We start from the raw sequence: 14,576 nt of genomic DNA, 5'->3' as shown, positions 1-14,576 counted from the left end.
TGGGGGTTGTATGAGGGCCCGACGTCCACAGGTGGGGATTGTATGAGGGCCCGACGTCCACAGGTGGGGGTTGTATGAGGGCCCGACGTCCACAGGTGGGGGTTGTATGAGGGCCCAACGTCCACAGGTGGGGGTTGTATGAGGGCCCGACGTCCACAGGTGGGGATTGTTCTTACAGCCCAACACCGTTCAGGACGTTTGGCATTTGCCAGAGAACAACAAGATTGGCAAATTCCCCACTGGTGCCCGGTGCTCTTGACAGATGAAAGCAGGTTCACACTGAGCACATGTGACAGACTTGACAGAGTCTGGAGACGCCGTGGAGAACGTTCTGCTGCCTGCAACATCCTCCAGCATGAGCGGTTTGGCAGTGGGTCAGTAATGGTGTGGGGTGGCATTTCTTTGGGGGGGCCGCACAGCCCTCCATGTTCTTCCCAGAGGTAGCCTGACTGCCATTAGGTACCGAGATGAGACCCTCAGACCCCTTGTGAGACCATATGCTGATGCGGTTGGGTTCCTCCTAATACAAGACAATGCTGGACCTCATGTGGCTGGAGTGTGTCAGCAGTTCCTACAAGAGGAAGGCATTGATGCTATGGACTGGCCACCCATTCCCATGAATCCGATTGGGCACATCTGGGACGTCTCGCTCCATCCACCACAGACTGTCCAGGAGTTGGCGGATGCTTTAGTCCAGGTTTATATATATATATATATATATATATATATATATATATATATTACTCACACCCCTCCCCCACACTATATATACAGGACTCAGGTATATACATATATTACTCACACCCCTCCCCCACACTATATATACAGGACTCAGGTATATACATATATATATATATATATATTACTCACACCCCTCCCCCACACTATATATACAGGACTCAGGTATATACATATATATTACTCACACCCCTCCCCCACATTATATATACAGGACTCAGGTATATACATATATATATATTACTCACACCCCTCCCCCACACTATATATACACAGGACTCAGGTATATACATATATATATATATTACTCACACCCCTCCCCCACAATATATACACAGGTCTCAGGTATATATATATATTACTCACACCCCTCCCCCACACTATATATACAGGACTCAGGTATATACATATATATTACTCACACCCCTCCCCCACATTATATATACAGGACTCAGGTATATACATATATATATATATTACTCACACCCCTCCCCCACACTATATATACAGGACTCAGGTATATACATATACATATATATATATATTACTCACACCCCTCCCCCACACTATATATACACAGGACTCAGGTATATACATATATATATATATATATATATATATATTACTCACACCCCTCCCCCACACTATATATACACAGGTCTCAGGTATATACATATATATATATATATATATTACTCACACCCCTCCCCCACACTATATATACAGGACTCAGGTATATACATATATATATATTACTCACACCCCTCCCCCACACTATATATACAGGACTCAGGTATATACATATATATATATATTACTCACAACCCTCCCCCACACTATATATACAGGACTCAGGTATATACATATATATATATATATATATATATATATATATATATTACTCACACCCCTCCCCCACAGTCCAATAAATTATATGGTGAGATTCAGGTGGGTCCAATAAATTATTTAGTGAGATTCAGGTGGGTCCAATAAATTATTTAGTGAGATTCAGGTGGGTCCAATAAATTATTTAGTGAGATTCAGGTGGGTCCAATAAATTATATGGTGAGATTCAGGTGGGTCCAATAAATTATATGGTGAGATTCAGGTGGGTCCAATAAATTATATAGTGAGATTCAGGTGGGTCCAATAAATTATTTGGTGAGATTCAGGTGGGTCCAATAAATTATTTAGTGAGATTCAGGTGGGTCCAATAAATTATATGGTGAGATTCAGGTGGGTCCAATAAATTATTTAGTGAGATTCAGGTGGGTCCAATAAATTTGGTGAGATTCAGGTGGGTCCAATAAATTAGGTGAGATTCAGGTGGGTCCAATAAATTATATAGTGAGATTCAGGTGGGTCCAATAAATTATATGGTGAGATTCAGGTGGGTCCAATAAATTATATAGTGAGATTCAGGTGGGTCCAATAAATTATATGGTGAGATTCAGGTGGGTCCAATAAATTATTTGGTGAGATTCAGGTGGGTCCAATAAATTATATGGTGAGATTCAGGTGGGTCCAATAAATTATATGGTGAGATTCAGGTGGGTCCAATAAATTATATGGTGAGATTCAGGTGGGTCCAATAAATTATATGGTGAGATTCAGGTGGGTCCAATAAATTATATAGTGAGATTCAGGTGGGTCCAATAAATTATATGGTGAGATTCAGGTGGGTCCAATAAATTATATAGTGAGATTCAGGTGGGTCCAATAAATTATTTAGTGAGATTCAGGTGGGTCCAATAAATTATATGGTGAGATTCAGGTGGGTCCAATAAATTATATAGTGAGATTCAGGTGGGTCCAATAAATTATTTAGTGAGATTCAGGTGGGTCCAATAAATTATTTAGTGAGATTCAGGTGGGTCCAATAAATTATTTAGTGAGATTCAGGTGGGTCCAATAAATTATATAGTGAGATTCAGGTGGGTCCAATAAATTATTTAGTGAGATTCAGGTGGGTCCAATAAATTATATAGTGAGATTCAGGTGGGTCCAATAAATTATTTAGTGAGATTCAGGTGGGTCCAATAAATTATTTAGTGAGATTCAGGTGGGTCCAATAAATTATATAGTGAGATTCAGGTGGGTCCAATAAATTATTTAGTGAGATTCAGGTGGGTCCAATAAATTATATAGTGAGATTCAGGTGGGTCCAATAAATTATTTGGTGAGATTCAGGTGGGTCCAATAAATTATTTAGTGAGATTCAGGTGGGTCCAATAAATTATATGGTGAGATTCAGGTGGGTCCAATAAATTATATGGTGAGATTCAGGTGGGTCCAATAAATTATATGGTGAGATTCAGGTGGGTCCAATAAATTATTTAGTGAGATTCAGGTGGGTCCAATAAATTATTTGGTGAGATTCAGGTGGGTCCAATAAATTATTTGGTGAGATTCAGGTGGGTCCAATAAATTATATGGTGAGATTCAGGTGGGTCCAATAAATTATTTAGTGAGATTCAGGTGGGTCCAATAAATTATATGGTGATATTCAGGTGGGTCCAATAAATTATTTAGTGAGATTCAGGTGGGTCCAATAAATTATATAGTGAGATTCAGGTGGGTCCAATAAATTATATAGTGAGATTCAGGTGGGTCCAATAAATTATTTAGTGAGATTCAGGTGGGTCCAATAAATTATTTAGTGAGATTCAGGTGGGTCCAATAAATTATATGGTGAGATTCAGGTGGGTCCAATAAATTATTTAGTGAGATTCAGGTGGGTCCAATAAATTATATAGTGAGATTCAGGTGGGTCCAATAAATTATATAGTGAGATTCAGGTGGGTCCAATAAATTATATAGTGAGATTCAGGTGGGTCCAATAAATTATATGGTGAGATTCAGGTGGGTCCAATAAATTATATAGTGAGATTCAGGTGGGTCCAATAAATTATATGGTGAGATTCAGGTGGGTCCAATAAATTATTTAGTGAGATTCAGGTGGGTCCAATAAATTATTTAGTGAGATTCAGGTGGGTCCAATAAATTATTTAGTGAGATTCAGGTGGGTCCAATAAATTATATAGTGAGATTCAGGTGGGTCCAGTGCATTTATGGATCTGGTGGTTACATGTTGGTAATAGATGTTCCCGTAGTGTCTGAGGGATCTAGATAAATATTGGGGCGTTTTTTTTTCTTCTGCCAATATGGAAGTCGCTATAAGGTAAGTGGGATGAGACGCGTGGAGTTATTTATTATTTATTCATTACAATTAGATAGGATTGTTGCTTATTTTATATTTATATTTATTGTATACATAAATCATGTGTGGGATCGTGGTATACATATTTTTTATTTTGGGGTATTTTTGGTATTTATTATTTCTGGAGATTTTTTGTACATATATTTTTCATAATTTATGTGCACTATTGTTCATATATATAAAATGTAATATTTATTATCATATTTTTGCACTATAATAACCTCGATATGATTTATGATAACACGTGGTGTGTGTGTATATGTATATGTGTATATATATATATATATATCTCTTTTTTTTTTAAGATAATTGGAATGGTACTTCATATGTTTGACACTTTTTTTTCCCTTTTTGTTTGTTTAGTCTTTGTTATTACTATCCCAATCCCTCTAGTGGTAAAATCTGGTATTGACCAGGTGCGTATGCGTGGGTTCAGATCGGTCTTTACGGGCGGATGCACATCACCTGATGTGACGGATGGTTCTCGGCAGGCGTAAGGGATCGGTGGGATGCATTATATTTCAGGCTGGCAGCAGCATGTACCCCTCACCTCTTGAGAATGGGAGATACCCCAAACATGTGCGGAGGTGGCAGAGGTGCTCCCTGGATACCGCATGTCCCAATTGGGTGATTTATTGGCTCGTTGTTATATTGTTTGAGTATTTTACTGACATGGACGCCTATTAGTGATTTGATGGGATATCCTATGGGGCTCTCCTCCTGTGTGTTTTTGAGGATGGGTTATTTTCATGGTTGAGCTTTCCTTTTTGTATTGTCTTTTGGAATTATTAATAAAGATGCTTTTGTTTGATATTTGTGTGACCAATCTTTTATAGGGTAGTTGTCATGTGACATTGCTGGACTGTAGGTGCTTAGAATTTTTTTGCTGGGGTCTTTCCTGGTGTTACACATGACCCAGGAGGGAGGATGGGGACCCTGGGGGATTTCTCCGTATACCCTCTGTATTCAGCTCATACGTTACCTGCAATGCTGTCTGGTCAGCCCAAGAATCCATCAATGACCTGAAGAATAAGAATAGAGATTAAAGGGGTACTCTGGGATACAACTTTTTTCACAATGCCCCTAATGCCAGTATAAAAAAAAAAAAAAGAAAAAGAAAATGGAAAAAAAAAACTGGACTTTCTTCCCACCACTTTCCTTGTACTTCCGTTGTCCTGCTCTCAGCCTCTGCAGTGGTCCTCTTCCTGGTGCCTCTGGTGTCCCGCCCCTGGCCTCTGCAGTGGTCCTCTTCCTGGTGCCTCAGGTGTCCCGCCCCTGGCCTCTGCAGTGGTCCTCTTCCTGGTGCCTCTGTTGTCCCGCCCCTGGCCTCTGCAGTGGTCCTCTTCCTGGTGCCTCTGGTGTCCCGCCCCTGGCCTCTGCAGTGGTCCTCTTCCTGGTGCCTCCGGTGTCCCGCCCCTGGCCTCTGCAGTGGTCATCTTCCTGGTGCCTCCGGTGTCCGGCACCCAGCCTCTGCAATGGTTCTCTTCCTGGTGCCCCCGGTGTCCTGTCCCTGGCCTCTGGAGTGGTTCTCTTCCTGGTGCCCCCGGTGTCCTGTCCCTTGTCTTTGCAATGGTCCTCTTCCTGGTGCCTCCGGTGTCCTGCCCCCAGCCTCTGCAGTGGTCCTCTTCCTGGTGCCTCCCGTGTCCTGCCCCCAGCCTCTGCAGTGGTCCTCTTCCTGGTGCCTCCCGTGTCCTGCCCCCAGCCTCTGCAGTGGTCCTCTTCCTGGTGCCTCCCGTGTCCTGCCCCCAGCCTCTGCAGTGGTCCTCTTCCTGGTGCCTCCCGTGTCCTGCCCCCAGCCTCTGCAGTGGTCCTCTTCCTGGTGCCTCCCGTGTCCTGCCCCTAGCCTCTGCAGTGGTCCTCTTCCTGGTGCCTCTGGTGTTCTGCCCCTGACCTCTGCAGTGGTCCTCATCCTGGTGCCTCCCGTGTCCTGCCCCCAGCCTCTGCAGTGGCCCTCATCCTGGTGCCTCCAGTATCTTGCTCCCAGCTTCTGCAGTGACCCTCTTCCTGGTGCCTCCGGTATCTTGCCCCCAGCCTCTGCAGTGGTCCTCTTCCTGGTGCCTCCGGTGTCCTGCGCCCAGCCTCTGCAGTCCTCATCCTGGTGCCTCCGGTATCTTGCCCCCAGCCTCTTCAGTGGTCCTCTTCCTGGTGCCTCCGGTGTTCTGCGCCCAGCCTCTGCAGTGGTCCTCTTCCTGGTGCCTCCGGTGTCCTGCGCCCAGCCTCTGCAGTGGTCCTCTTCCTGGTGCCAGCAGCAGTGCAATGAGTCGACCACAAGAAGCAGGGAAAAGACCTCTGCGGAGGCCGGAAGCGGGTGACCGAAGGAGTGGCGGGAGGGAAGTCCAGGTTGGTTTCTTTAAATGCCCGAATTCTGGGCAAGTTGAAAAAAAAAAAAAAAAAGTTATATCCTGGAGTACCCCCTTACTGGAGGAAAGAACCTGCACTGCTCATTAAGTCAGGCGCCACAACTCCAAGGGCCCTAGGTGTTTTCATGTGGCATTAGGGTATATGGAAATCATCAAGTAAAAACACCAACCCTGGACCCAGTGATATGTTCAATGCCGCCCTGGTGGACTCCATGTATTACCGGCCACTCACCACAATCAAGGAAGTATCCTGCCAGACCAGGCCCAGATGGCTCTGGAGAGAGTCCACAAGGATTGGGCCTCATATGCACAGGGATGTGGGGGAACAATGACTAACCCCAGCCCCCCCCCCCCCCCCCCAATTCCTCCCCACCCATTAATACCTGGTGGATGGAGACAATTCTCACCTGGCACCAACAGAAGAATGGACCACCTTGGAAATCCGAGGAAACTGGGGAACATATGAAATGTTGTTATACAGACAAAGTGGGCGGCTCAATGACATTATGACCACGCCCTCTACTTACTATTGGCCGCAGACAGAACGCAATGAGCTGCTTCACCACAGCAGACATCTTGCAGAGACGATAATTCTCCCTCAGATTGGGGTCCACGATGTTGTTGTCACTGAAATGAAAAAAATAAATATAAGGGAACTGCCGGACCCCACGAGGCAAATACGATGGGCAAGGCCGGGAGAAAACCATTGTGCAGGGATAAGAGAAGGGACAACCGGGACAGGAACCCTCTCTGCAGCTCTGCTGTCCCCACCATTGTGTAGGGATAAGAGAAGGGACAACAGGGACAGGAACAATCTCTGCTCCTCCGTGGTCCCCACCATTGTGTAGGGATAAGAGAAGGGACAACATGGACAGGAACCCTCTCTGCAGCTCTGCTGTCCCCACCATTGTGTAGGGATAAGAGAAGGGACAACATGGACAGGAACAATCTCTGCTCCTCCGTGGTCCCCACCATTGTGTAGGGATAAGAGAAGGGACAACATGGACAGGAACCCTCTCTGCGGCTCTGCTGTCCCCACCATTGTGTAGGGATAAGAGAAGGGACAACAGGGACAGGAACCATCTCTGCTCCCTCCTCCGCTGTCCCCACCATTGTGTAGGGATAAGAGAAGGGACAACAGGGACAGGAACCCTCTCTGCAGCTCTGCTGTCCCTACCATTGTGTAGGGATAAGAGAAGGGACAACAGGGACAGGAACAATCTCTGCTCCTCCGTGGTCCCCACCATTGTGTAGGGATAAGAGAAGGGACAACATGGACAGGAACCCTCTCTGCGGCTCTGCTGTCCCCACCATTGTTTAGGGATAAGAGAAGGGACAACAGGGACAGGAACCATCTCTGCTCCCTCCTCCGCTGTCCCCACCATTGTGTAGGGATAAGAGAAGGGACAACAGGGACAGGAACCATCTCTGCTCCTCTGCGGTCCCCACCATTGTGTAGGGATAAGAGAAGGGACAACAGGGACAGGAACCATCTCTGCTCCTCTGCGGTCCCCACCATTGGAGGTGCCGGATTCTGGACCTGTTCAGCTTCACTTACAACTTGTGTTCAAGAGGTTTCCCTCCATCTCCAAAAAGTGTCTTCACAAACAGGTTATAGACAAAATCCACCCGTGGAGGACTGAAGGGGATGAGCTGAGAAGACAAAGTGCAAAAACTGTGTAAAAACATCCAAAGAGGGGGCCCTGCACCCTGAACAGATGGGGGGTGCCCTCATTCCACTCTATAATACACCCACGTGTGACCTCAGGGGGCACTAACCCTTCAGAGGATGGCTGATGCCCTCACGCTCACCTGATGCCCTTGCACTCACCTGGTTCCCTCATGCTCACCTGATGCCCTCGCACCCACCTGATGCCCTCACACCCACCTGATGCCCTCACACCCACCTGGTGTCCGGCTGCCTCCAGAAGCTTCTTGGTCTCCAGGAGAATTCTTCTCATACTGGGATTAGGCTGGAAGAATCCATCTTCCTCATAGTATCCTATACGGAGAGGAGCAACCGAGGAGAAGGACTGCAGAACAAGAAGAGGGGGGGGGTGAGAGCCCGAATATGGCCCCCATGTGTGACTCTATCATGGGCCCTATATGTGAGTATCATGGGCCCCATGTGTGACTATCATGGGCCCTATATGTGACTATCATGGGCCCTATATGTGACACTCATGGGCCCCATGTGTGACTCCTTGTAATAACTGCGTGGGTGTCTTGTTACCTTTTCATTGAAGTAAAGAGGGGGGACATTGGGGTCCAGCTGGAAATGTTCATCGCACCATATAGCCTTCATAGTCAGCACTAGACTGTCAACGTCCCTCGCCATCGGCCCAATGCACATGGGCACTGAAACGAGAACGGCATCGCCATGAGCCTACTGGACAGACACCATCACTGATGAATACAACCCAGCCCCTTGTCCATGATGCCCCATACACCTCTTGGCTATATATGTGTCCAGATCCCAGAGGAGCTGCCTACATCCCAATACCCCCGAGACTGGAACATTCCACCATTAACCCAAACATGCCACATTTACCTGCTGCCATTCCATCGAGACAGGGACGGACACCATGAATGCTGCAACATAAAAGAAACGTCATATCAAGACAGAGGCGAACATTATATTCAATTCCTTCTTTACTCAGCTCATAGCAGAAAAGTTATTTTATAAATAAATACAGAAAAAACTAAAAAAATTTGCTAAGTGCAACCAAACACGTTATGATATATGAGCCAATCAGGACGTAGACCGGGCATTATGTCACTTCCTGCTCCACCGCCTCTTTCTTGCAGTCAACAGATGAGTGTTTTTTGCTCTGAAGAGTTTCACGAAGGACAAGTCTGATCGTTGCAAGCTTCTTCGGAAGGACAACATCTCTGCAGATCAGTATATCAACCGTCTTGGGAGCACGAAATCCGAAATGCTAACCACACTCGCCAAAGAACAGAATACATTCCTGGCCTGTCCAGTCCAATAGCGGAATGGAACTCCCGTTATCTGACCAATGTCAGCGATTGGAGACTGATCTGATGGAAAATGGAAGGATCCAATCTTCTTTGGGGTCCTCTTCATCTGGATCTCTTCACATCTCGCCTCATTCTTCTTCGTTTGTGTCCGGACCCGGAAGCTCTAAGACTCTTTATGCCTTTCCTACTTTTGCTCTTATTCCCAGAGTTCTAGAAGGTCTCTGTTCATAAGGTGACGATTGTATTGATCCCTCCCTGGTGGCCGAGTCTTGGTTCCCTTGCATTCTCAAACTACTAATAGACGTCCCGAGGATCATTCCTGAGTCTCCTTCTAGACCCAATGTGGAATCCTCATCCATTGATATTATCCAATCCACTTCCTCTTGTAGCCTGGATAATATCGCTGTCTATTACACTGATGAATGGAAGATTTCTAAAAAAAAAAAAAAAAAAATTTGATTTTATTCAGATCACGTAAAATATAGAGTGAAAAAAATGTTTAGAAAATGTAACAAATGGCGTTTTCCACTGGACCGCCATCAATGTGCTTAGTATAAAGGGCCGAAGACCATTATAGTATTATCCCTCTGAGGGCTGAGCCTGTCGCAGTTCATGTATAGACTAAGAATATCTGATCGTTCAGGTGAACATGCGATTTATGTTGTATTTCACATGGATGTTTGCTGCAATAAATATATATGGCGTCCTCCTGATATTTGGATATCCTCAGCTGTCACTCAGTTATATGGGGCGATGAGAGATTCCATCCTCCACATCTCTTATTTCTCTGCATTACATGTCTGCACAGTTATAGCATTAAAGACCTTGAGAACCAGTCTATTAGGGTCTCTATGGTAATGTGCGCACATACACCTGGATATATACACACATACACCTGTATACATAAGCACATACACCTGGATATATACACACATACACCTGTATACATAAGCACATATACCTGGATATATACACACATACACCTGTATACATAAGCACATATACCTGGATATATACACACACACACCTGTATACATACGCACATATACCTGAATATATACATACACACATACGTATATATACGCACATATACCTGAATATATACATACATACGTATATATACACACATATACCTGAATATATACATACATACGTATATATACGCACATATACCTGAATATATACATACATACGTATATATACGCACATATACCTGAATATATACATACATACGTATATATACGCACATATACCTGAATATATACATACATACGTATATATACGCACATATACCTGAATATATACATACATACGTATATATACGCACATATACCTGAATATATACATACATACGTATATATACGCACATATACCTGAATATATACATACATACGTATATATATATATATATATATATATATATATATATATATATATATATATATATATACATACATATATACATATATACATACACACACAGGTATATGTGCTTATATACACAGGTATATGTGTGCTTATATATACACGTATGTGCTTATATATACACGTATGTGTGCTTATATATACACAGGTTTGTGTGTATATATATATATATATATATATATATATATATATATATACACACACACACAGGTTTGTGTGTATATATACACAGGTTTGTGTGTGTATATATACACACAGGTTTATGTGTATATATATACACACAGGTTTATGTGTATATATATATATACACACAGGTTTATGTGTATATATATATGCATTCATTTCTTAACATAAATTTGTTTTCCCTTACGTCCTAACAGCAGCACAAGTGGGGAATATCTGCCCCTGTGAACTGGTAGGACAGACGGAATGTTAATGAAGTCAAGCAAATAAAATAGCAATTAATGCCTAATTAGCCCACACCCCCTACCTATAAGAGGGACACTCCCCCAACAACAGTGCGTTATATAACAAGGAAAAAAGGAAAAAAAGATTAAACATAAGGGAGGGAAATTTGTGTGCTGCTGTTAGGACTAAGGGAAAACAAATTTACGTTAAGAAATTAACGCTTCCCTTATGTCCTAACCAGCAGCACAAGTGGGGACTTAGCAAGAAGTAATCCTATTGGGTAGGGAGTTCAGGCTGAATGGAATTCAGAACAGACCGCACCAGGCAGTGTCTTCCGAACCCCTGAGGTCAATCCTGTAATGACTCAAAGTGGAGTGTGAGTGCAGGAGGCTACGGAACAACTTGTTCCAAGGGAATAAGGGCCTGACATGCCCAGCTAGTAGACACTGCACCGGAATGAGCAGTGACAGCGGCAGGAGGAGGCTGATCCTGTAAGTAAATGACTCCTTTATAGCCTCCTTAATCCACCTACTCAGAGAAGGCTTGGAGGCCTTCATACCTTATTCCTGCCAAGGAAAAAATATTAGAAGATTCCCTGATCTTCTGAACTCCCTGGATCGCTCAATATAATTCTTCACCTCTGGGCACATCCAGGGCATGGAGGGATCCTACTCCTGGAGAGGATGGAGAAAGACATAAAAACAGGTAAGTAACAACTTACTATTACGTACTATAGGCACCTTAGGTAGGAAGGTGAGTAAAGCATAATGGAACTATCTGGAAGGAATAGAGTACATGGCTCAAACGCTGAAAGGTTCTGTAGTTTTCCTAAGCGCCTGGCATTGTAGTTCTCCAATGTCAGCACCAATAAGAAGGTCACTTTCCAAGGAATAAACCTGAACTCCACCTCTTCCAGGGGCTCAGAGGGGGGGGACCACTCACCCCCTTAAGCGCTGCTGAGAGATCCCTCTGCGGACTAGGTCTTGAGAAACTAGGCTTGAAACATCTGGTTCCCTTAAGGAACTTCTTAATCAGGGGGGTCATAAAGTAACAATCTACCGAAGGCTTCAGAAAGAGCTGAAATCTTCACCTTAAAGTGTAGAAAGGGCTGAGGCCTTATCCGTCCTGCATAAACTGTAGAATAGCAGACAGCGGAGAGTCCTGAGGAACTTCATGATGAACACCACTGAAGAAACGTTAGCTTGACTCCATAGGCCTTGACTGTGGAAGGAGCTCTAGAGTGTGAGATCGTTCTTAAGACCACCGCTGATAGCCCTCTAGAGTCTAGAAGGGACGACTATCTTCAGGCTGTCAGAATGAGTTGGATCCAGGCAGAGCTGAGTGTCTCGGGGTTCTGCATTGGGAGAAGTCTCCAATAGTGCCCTCGGCTCATCTACATGAGCTGGGTAAACCAAGACCTCCACTGGCATGGTACTGACGGATTTCCATCAATACCTTGGTATCATGGCAGTGGAAGGAAAAGTTGTAGACCAGCCTGAACTTCCATGTACAGAGCGTCTAGTGCCAGAGGATTGTCATCCCAACAGGGAAGATTGTTTCCACTTTGGCATTGAATCTTGTCGCCATAAGATCTAAGTCTGGGCGACCTCACCGGAGAGTGATCTGATGAAAGACCTTCTGACTCGGGGACAATTCCCTTTGGACTGAGACCTCAGATCCCATGATCCACAGCTGCATTCAGGACCCCTGAACATGGACTGCCAAGGGGAGAAAAGATTCTGCTCTGCCAAAGACAGAATTAGACCTAGACCTAGAGAGTAGGAAACCGCAGAGTTGACTGAGCAAACCCTTACAGCCTTCTTCTGATAAGGGGGGGGAAATGAAAGAGCCATCCGGATTACCCTGAGCTCCTCAGGTAGGATGACATCACAGCTCTTGAGAACCCCAAGATCCTCTTGTGTATGGGAACCCCAGCCTAGAAGGGATGTATCTGTCGTCAATAAGATCCAAATGGGTTGGATCAAAGACACCATCTTAGACCTGCTTTCACCACTTCAGGAAGTGGAGACTTTGTGATGACAGGGAGCACTTATCTCTAGCCTTCTGGGAGTGCGATTCAATCGACTTAGAACTTCCATAAAAGAGGGTGAATATGCCACAAGGCCCACGGACGATGTCCACAGCCGCAGACATTAGGCCAAACATCATCAGATGGAGGCCTGACGAGGTACCTGAGAAACTCTGCTGCTCTGGAACACATCTTCCTTCCTGGAGAATGAGAAAGTCATATTGGCCGATCTACTATGAAGCCCAGAAACCTCCTGGTGTGGAGGTTGATCTCTGATTTCTGCCAATTTATTATCCAGCCAAATTGCTGGAGAAAGACTGAGCTAGCAGAAGAAAAGATGAAGAGCCAATCGTCCAAGAACAGGACGATATCCAAACCTCTTATAGAGGAATACTACAGCTATGACCATCTTGGTTAAGATGTAGAGCTGAGGGGATGCTGAAGGACAAAGTGGCAAACTGAAGAGCTTCATCTGCCCAGGCTCCATGCCACTCAGAATATTTCCTGTGAGCCTGGCACACAGGGATGAGATGGTGGGCATCCTACCAATCTGGTGTGACCATCAGGGCTCCTGGTCTCAGGACGTTGATGACTAATTTGATGGTTTCATCCAAAACAGTCATTACTTATGAATCGGTAGACTTTGGGACAAGAAAAAAACTGGCGAATAAACTCCTAGAGGACCCTCCCCTTTCCTCCTGTATACCAGGATAGACTCCTACAAACCTACATGCTTCTCACAGAAATAACTTCGTGGAAATAAACTTTTCCTGGGGAAAAGAAATAAAAAGTCTATGCTGTACTCCATCCTATAACATTCAGGACCCAGGGATCTGGAACAAACTCTGTCCAGGAAAAAAATGACATGGCCTCCAATGGGAGGTCCGAATAATAGGAGGAAATACACTTGGAAGTGTTAGCGGAATGAGAGGGAAGTCATAAGCTGGACTACTTGTCCCTTGTCCCACAGAAAAACGGTTTTGATCGCTTTCTGAGGTCCATGGCCACTTAGAGGTTTAGACTGGCCAAGAAAGGATTAGATCCTAGATCTTGGTTACCCCAACACCTAAAGGTTTTGAGGGGGGCATTTGCTTTTATCAGCACGGCCCTACATATATATTAAGTTCTGCCCAATAGCCGACCTGCCTTGTAAGGGGGGCACATACGTTATACTTGGAGGCATCCAAGGTTTAAGCCACAATGGCCTTCTCCTGGCAGGATAGAGGCCTAGATTTAAAGGGGTACTCCGCTGCCCTGCTTCGGAAGCTCCGCTCCTCAACGTCCGGAAGTTTATTGCGCCGAACTCTAAGTGCGGGCTTCCGAGTTCAGGGCCGCCCCTTGTGACATCACGCCCGCCCCCTTAACGAGAGTCTATGGGAAAGGGGCGTGATGGCCGTCATGCCCCCTTCCCATA

At 44.8% G+C, this 14,576-nt stretch overlaps 1 protein-coding gene across 3 annotated transcripts in view; it reads right to left on the bottom strand.

The window, feature by feature from the left end:
- Positions 1 to 14,348, bottom strand: part of LOC130307630 (fatty-acid amide hydrolase 1-like) — a 35,615-nt gene extending 21,267 nt beyond the window's left edge. Inside the window, exons 1-8 of one of the 3 annotated variants that reach the window (XM_056552181.1) lie at positions 11,693 to 14,348; positions 8,870 to 8,910; positions 8,552 to 8,676; positions 8,226 to 8,351; positions 7,877 to 7,971; positions 6,846 to 6,945; positions 6,726 to 6,769; positions 4,941 to 4,980 (exon numbers count right to left, since the gene is read on the bottom strand). In XM_056552181.1, coding sequence (XP_056408156.1) covers positions 4,941 to 4,980; positions 6,726 to 6,769; positions 6,846 to 6,945; positions 7,877 to 7,971; positions 8,226 to 8,351; positions 8,552 to 8,676; positions 8,870 to 8,879 — 540 coding nt within the window. In that variant the 5' untranslated portion in view covers positions 8,880 to 8,910; positions 11,693 to 14,348. The other 2 variants (XM_056552180.1, XM_056552179.1) reach the window with 2 other exon arrangements.
- Positions 14,349 to 14,576: the final 228 nt, after the last annotated feature.

Source organism: Hyla sarda, unplaced genomic scaffold (assembly GCF_029499605.1).
Source record: "Hyla sarda isolate aHylSar1 unplaced genomic scaffold, aHylSar1.hap1 scaffold_1438, whole genome shotgun sequence".
NCBI classification, from domain to species: domain Eukaryota; kingdom Metazoa; phylum Chordata; class Amphibia; order Anura; family Hylidae; genus Hyla; species Hyla sarda.
The sequence above is the reverse complement of the archived record's forward strand: the minus strand, read 5'-3'. Positions and strand labels throughout refer to the sequence as shown.